This window comes from Haliotis rubra, unplaced genomic scaffold (genome assembly GCF_003918875.1).
Source record: "Haliotis rubra isolate DU_JTF1 unplaced genomic scaffold, ASM391887v1 Scf77, whole genome shotgun sequence".
Taxonomy (NCBI): Eukaryota; Metazoa; Mollusca; class Gastropoda; order Lepetellida; family Haliotidae; genus Haliotis; species Haliotis rubra.
Window position 1 is genome coordinate 406336 of NW_025767490.1, and position 7622 is coordinate 413957.

Genomic DNA, 7622 nt, shown 5'->3' on the forward strand with positions numbered 1-7622 from the left:
AACACTTCCCCAAACATTAAAAGTCTTCACATTTCATTAAAACACATATTAAACTGTATTTCTGTTTGAATTGTGCTTGGGTGATGATTCAGAAGGCAAAGGTGTTTTGTAAACACACTTTCATGGCACAGTAACACAAGAATAGTGTTGAGTTAAGCGTTAAGCATGTCTCTCACTCAACCAACAATTCTGGTCCTATAATGTGTTCATCCACCATGTAGAGGTAGAGTACATAATTTTAAGTTTTCAACTGAAAATATTGAAAATAAATCAGTATTATTTCAATTGTACTGAGTACTCTAACACTTCCTCTACTCCAAAATAGAATTATCTATTTTTTTCAGAACATACAAAAAAGAACTGACAGTCAACGTAGCAAAGAATGTGTCCTGCATGCTTGGGAACAAACGTCGAAATATCTTTATCCGATCTACAGCAGTTAATGGTGGGCCGGTGTTCAGGAAGGAAGGAGCAGACTTGGCACTTATGTGGCCGTCATCGTAGCAACGTCAGATCACAGATCAATAGCCTGTTGTCAACACTGATGTGGCCGTCATCATAGCAACGTCAGGTCACAGATCTATAGCCTGTTGTCAACACTGATGTGGCCGTCATCATAGCAACGTCAGGTCACAGATCAATAGCCTGTTCTCAACACTAATGTCGCCGATCATCATAGCAACGTCAGGTCACAGATCAGTAGCCTGTTGTCAACACTATTGTGGCCGTCATCATAGGAACGTCAGGTCACAGATCAGTAGCCTGTTGTCAACACTGATGTTGCCGTCATCATAGGAACGTCAGGTCACTGATCATTAGCCTGTTGTCAACACTGATGTTGCCGTCATCATAGGAACGTCAGGTCACAGATCATTAGCCTGTTGTCAACACTGATGTGGCCGTCAACGTATATATATCTATACTACTGGACACAAGTAATTGTGTATATATACACAGTTTGAAATGAGCATGTCTGAAATTATAGCAAACCATTTGCTAAGTATTTAAATTCTAACAGAAGTATACGAATTTAAAGTTTGATGGTTTCAGATCATATTATTATGTATATTAAAGATCACAATGCCCATATATATTCCAGCTTATTGTTATATAACAGCTTATATATTTAAAACCTTTCCAAACTTATCTAGGGCAGTAGGGTAAGTGTTTGCTTATCTCAACAAAGCATTTCCTGTGCCCTCTCATTAATGTTGCTGAAAATGGTGTAAAAGCTTATCTAAAACTATGAATAAAATATAGACCCAGTTATTTTTGTCCACTAGTATACATGACAAGATGATACATGTCAACATTTGTCCATTTACAAAGTTCGACTATGCTTGTCGTAAGATGCGACCAACGGGATCGGGTTGTTAGGCTCGCTGACTTGGTTGACACATGTCATCGTATCCCAATTGCGCAGTACGATGTTCATGCTGTTGATCACTGGATTGTCTGGTCCAGACTCGATTATTTACAGACCGCCGCCATATAGCTGGAATATTGCTGAGTGCGGCGTAAAACTAAACTCACTCACTCACCCATTTACAAAGTTACTGATTCTCACACAAAATCATTCATTGTGTGGTGGACAACACTGATTTATGGACAATAATAACACTTCTCTCCATTTTGCAGTATAATATTTCATATTGAGGTTTATTGATGTCATGAAGTGTGATGTATTAGATGCAGGATGATTATGCAGATTCTTTGGAGATGTTTGCAGTGCTCATAATGCATGTTTGCTTTATCGATCTGCACAATTGCAGTATCAGTATGCATGTTTGCAAAATCGATATTCATGTTTGCGGTATCGATATCATGTTTGCAAATCGATATATGCATGTTTGCAGTATCGATATGCATGTTTGCAGTATCGATATTCATGTTTGCAGTATCGATCGGTATGCATGTTTGCAGCATCGATATTCATGTTTGCAGTATCGATCGGTATGCATGTTTGCAGTATCGATATTCATGTTTGCAGTATCGATCGGTATGCATGTTTGCAGTATCGATATTCAGGTTTGCAGTATCAATCGGTATCGACATATTGTGATATATCAGCATATCGTTATACTCCTGATATCACTGCAATGTATCAATGTTATTTTTACAGAGTCAATATATTTGTTATTTTATTCATATTGTACATATGTAACTTGGTGCAGTTTCTAATTTTATGTCAGCAAGGCAACAGAGAAGATGTTTGTCATATCACCAGTGCATGCTTCGATCCATGTATGAAATATCATCAGGGTATTTCAATTCAGGACATCTTAGTCCTTCAAGAACTTCATACCTTCATCATGAAACTTACTGATTGCTGCATTCACTACCTTTGAAGTGTTTTTTGATGTAATGCTTTTTTGCATGTTCAGTAATGCCTTACATGAGTTTGAAACTGGGCTGACATTGAAACAAATATACCAGTACAGCCTGTGCAAGTCTGGAATATATGATAAGTTACCACGGTTTCTGAAAATGAAGAAAGTCCTTAGGGCTCGATTTTAGTATATTTTATGAAGAAATAGAGGATCTGTTTCTTTTCTGTGTAATATGTTTATATCAGAGACTGGATGTTAGGCTTGTTTGAAATCTGAATAACACCTTGGAAGAAGTACTTTCTGATGTTCAATAATGCCTTACCCAAGTTGAACAATGCCTTAAGCCAGACTTTAACGTGGACAATGCCTTGGTTGAGAGGAATGTGCCTTACATTGCTGAAGTAATGGTGACTTATTGGTGCAGAAATCAACAAGAGTGTCAGACATCATTTATGTGTACACATTGTATCCACATTTAATATCATAACCATTTCTCTGGGAGACATGCAGTCAGAAAGCTTTTGTCCATCCATGAAGGAAGCCTTGGTTGATGTACCCTCTGGTAGTTAGACCCACCTGAGGACCCATTTACAAGTCTGTTACCACACACCCCATTCTACTGCACGTGTCTTGTACATGTATGCTTTGGTCCATAAGGAAACAAACATGGAGTTATTCCCCCTGATCTTTTTTTTTTGGTGTGTGTGTGTGGATAATATGGTATATTGGTGTCCTTCGTCTTTATTAATGATTTGAGAATTGCCAAATATGGTATTTTGCAAATGTAATGCTAACTGTTCGGGTGTTCGAGCAGCTAAATGCACCTTACATATTAGCTTTGTTCATTGAAAATAATGAAATGGGTCTCAGCTAATCAAACTTTGTTTACATATGTATAGTAACGTAATAGAAAGTGTCCAAATTAAGCTTGTACTGATGGTTAAAATGTATAACATTGTTTGACCAAACACCTCAATTTGTGACCGTTAGATGTAGACGTATTTAGAAGAAAATGATTTTGTGGTTTAGCAGAAAGTAACGCCTTTTGCAGTCAGTGGTTACAGCTGTAGGTTTGGTAGTGACGTGTGGACTTCCCTGAAGTGATGCAGTGTGGTTGTATGAGGTGACATTGATGTCCATATATAGGGTTTCAATCCCTGTGTGGATTGGGTGGTACAAATGGCCCCATACGCCTGTTGATAGAGCTGATGAAGATGGATCAGGACTTTTGTTGACTGAATAAAACTGTGGGTCAGTGCTCATGTTTTCAATCACCAGTTTTCCTCACCAATGCTTAACTATTTACAGGCTTGTGTGATTCCTGCGTATCAGATGCCATTCAACAACATTCTCTGATGTTAGGGGCGGTATGTAGCCTAACAGTTAAAGCGTTCGCTCATCATGCCAAAGACCCAGGTTCAATTTCCCACGAGTACAATGTGTGAAACCCATTTCTGGTGTTCTCCCAGTAAACCCAGACACAGCTGCTTCTAGTTGCCATAGTGTAGATTTCATGTCTGTCATTGTACAAAGTGTCCATACAGATTTGTCGTTTGACTATTGTACATAGTTGTAATATTTCATGGATTATGAAGATCTGATAGAAATACGAATCATTAAGTGTATGAGTGGTGTTAAAATGTCAGTCAATTTTTGTGTATTTTTAATTTCTAATTTCAATAGGTATATATGGTTTGGTTATGGCTCTTCACAAGAGAGAGATGCTGTTCACCTTAATGAGATCTCTGACTTGGATACTATATTTGCTGATTTGAATAGTATGACTTTAAGACAGATAAATAGTATAGTCATTTATTTATTGGATGTGTGGTCAGGAGTGTGAAGTAAGGTGGGTTTTAAGACTTTATCATCATTTTTTTCTTACTTAAACTTTTTATCGTCTGATATTGTTGCACATGAAATCCCCAGGCTGTCAGTCGGTTCAATGTTATGAATGAGAGCCTGAACACACCTACGCAGGTCCATCAAGTTTTAGCAAAATAAACATGGAGATGCATATCATATCTTCAGTAGTTTGAAACCAATTCATGTCAAGATCTGGGGCCTATTCCTCAAAGCGATCTTATCGCTTACCTCCTATACTTTGACATGGGCTTACAATCATCATAGCAGTAAGATGGCTTTGTGGAATGGGGCCCTTTGTTACCATAGTCTGCTTAATCATATCTGGGGGTAGCCTTGTGGTTAAAGTGTTGGCTCATAACGCCAAAGTCCCGGGTTTGATTCCCTACATGTGTACAATGCATGAAGCCCATTTCTGGTGTCTCCTGCCATAATATTGCAGCAATATTGCTAAAACTCTGGGTAAAACTAAACTCACTCACTCACTCTAGTGTTGCTAAACTTAACTTGTACACAGGAACATGTCACCATGTTGGGGAAGAGAATAAACTATATACTTCACCCCAGTGCCAGTATATAACATGTGTATTTACCCTGTAATTCTGATTTCTGTGATTACTTGCTTGGCTACTTGTTCTACAATCAATATATTACATATGTGCCTTCTATGACATTAACTTTGTTACTCTGACACCTGCTGATCCACAGTCAGTTTTATACATATCTAACCTATATAGATGTGCTGGAGTTTTTCACAGCACACTTATCAACTGTTATATAAGTCTATTCATATTATGTTACCACATATTTCTTTATATATTGTACCGATTTACTTACATTGCCAGGTTTATACTGATGTAACTTTTGTAATGAATTATTACATTATCATTATGACACACAAGGGGCAAGGACAGGGAATTCTATGGAGTTGTGTCCCTTAGTTGTGTATGGATCCAATGATTATGAATTTGTTCCCAAATCCCAATTGTTTTGATTGTCATGTTGTCTTTGTGCAGTGTCTTTATGGGTTGCATTTGTCACATCAGGCCTCTGGCCCATATTTTGTTGACAAGCTGTGATATAACTGAAAGCAGTGTAACTCAACTCTTCCATGGCAAAAGAGACCAACACAAGACAAATATTGAAATGGTTTTTCCCAGATATCTAGCTGATACAAATTAACCAGGTGTTGTTTCCATGCATGTTTTCAGGATTGTCTTCAAACTTACATAAACAGTAAAAAGAAATCCTGAATTGTTGGTTCATTATATTTACTAATTTAATTCTGACCACGAGGGGGAATTCTGACCTCACTTGGTACTAGAGCCTATAGAACAGTCATTGAGTTCATTGCTAAACGGAAAGCATGTGTCATGAATCTTTGTGGATTAGTCCTGTAGCAACAAGGATAGGACTAGAGATAAAAGAGCAGTGTCATGCTAGAGGTTGTTGTAGAGATATATAGAGATATGGTTTGCTTCATAACCAGATTAAATGTTGCATCTGCAAAAATTTAGGCAAAATTAATTTGTGTTAATATGGACATAGAGGATTGATATGCTTATATATATGAAATTATTATGAAAATAGTTTCGTGTTTTGGTTTAGGAAACAGAATCTATTACTGCAGGGACATACCTCAGGAATTTGATAGGCTGGAGATCTTTCCTGTGTTGTAGGGCCCTCACAAGAATTGGATTTGATTCCAGAAGAATGTCATGTATTTGCCAGGGTGTGTGGGCTGTGTAAAAATAGGATTACAGTGAATGAGATTTTGTTTAGTACAGCAGTGAAGTGATTTGTCATGTAAGATAACAGTGAGGTGTTTTTGTAATAACTTGGTTTACAAATCCCAGAGGAACAATTTTACATGTGGAATACATAAAACTTTAAGTCTCCTAACCTTGAGGAATATATGATTTTAATCATAAAAAAAATGTTTTCCACAAAAGATTCCATTTTTCTAATTCACTGGATTTATTTTTTTCAGAAAATCTGGTATGTTATTTATCCATTTCAACCACTGATCATTTTGATGTTTAAAAACACTCCACAAAATTCAAACTAATTATAAATTATTCCTTTTGAATCGATGGTTGAGTAGTTTTCTTGTAATGAGCCAGTTTGCATGGTGACTGTTTGCATTATATCAGTATACTGGCGTATGCAGATATTGCGATATATATAATATGATATAGTATGACATATATCACCCCATGAAGACATTAATCAGTGTGACCTATACAACAGGATGTGCCTAGTGTCGTGTACTTTCTAACACAGGGTGTTACACATGGCGTGTGATGACCAACTTTATATCTGTAACAAGCTTGTCATATAGCCAGTGCTGGGACAGTGACCTGTGTCCATATCTATTGACTTACATTTATTGTTATATACTTCTATAATTGTACAGTTATTATTTAATAAATCATAAAATAAATATGTTGTTTGTTCTGTTTACATTTAAGTTAATTTGTTCAGACAATTATCTTTCACAAAATCTTGGAATGACATTTGAAGTGATACACTTCCATTTCATTGATTACAGCTTCAGAGGAGATGTTGGGTCAGATTTTGGTGTAGTATGCATAGAAGGAGTGAGGGAGTATGGTGTTACGCTGCTTTTACTGGCAACAAGGATAATTTGGACCTGCGCAGAGAACGCGTTTACGAGAAGTAGGTGGTGCACGGCAATGAGCAAACCCATTTGGTTTGTTAAAGGTAGAGCAGATGTAGGCTAGTGCATGTGCATTACATGACGATAAAAATGAATCCGCGCGTAGCTGTACCCACCCTGCTCATAAGACTCTCACGTGGTCGGTGTAACAACTCCATAATATTCGGATATATAGATATATATTTCGAGAGAATTAAACATGTCAAAGTTAGGTAAGCACATTCTCAGACCCGAGTAGTGGCATACAATGTTATTAAGTACATGGAAAAGAATGTACATTTACAAAACAGGCACAGTTAAAAGCTAGCAATGCCACCGGTTTATCTCCTCACTGAGGCACATCCGAGCAGAAGGTGTCGATCATGGCGCCTCACCCATCGCACTACACTTGATCGCAGACAACCTGGGGCCCTTTCGCTCACAATGGCAAGCGCCAGTGAGTGGCACTCATACATGCTAATACGGGTCAGGACAGTGCTCAACTTAACCTTGTTTGCCAGTAGCAATATTTCTGCAATATCACGGTGGGGGACACAAGAAATGGGCTTCGCACATTGGACCCATGTTGGGAATCAAACCCGGGTGTTTGGCATGATGAACGAACGCCTTAACCACTGGGCCACCCCACCTATATGCAGGAGGAGGAATCAACACAAAAATGAAGAAAGATAGTATGTTGCACGACAATGCAAAGATACATCCCATATATTTATTATGATGTATTCATGAAGGAAATGTATTTTACACAA

General features: G+C 37.7%; 1 protein-coding gene across 2 annotated transcripts in view; it reads left to right on the forward strand.

Annotated features, from left to right (window-relative positions):
• LOC124260570 (unconventional myosin-Id-like) overlaps positions 1 to 6636 on the forward strand; it is an 84579-nt gene extending 77943 nt beyond the window's left edge. Inside the window, exons 24-26 of one of the 2 annotated variants that reach the window (XM_046694894.1) lie at positions 345 to 513; positions 572 to 1813; positions 2037 to 6636. In XM_046694894.1, coding sequence (XP_046550850.1) covers positions 345 to 504 — 160 coding nt within the window. In that variant the 3' untranslated portion in view covers positions 505 to 513; positions 572 to 1813; positions 2037 to 6636. Of the gene's footprint in view, positions 1 to 344; positions 1814 to 2036 lie in introns of both variants that reach the window. The other variant, XM_046694893.1, reaches the window with a different exon arrangement.
• Positions 6637 to 7622: the final 986 nt, after the last annotated feature.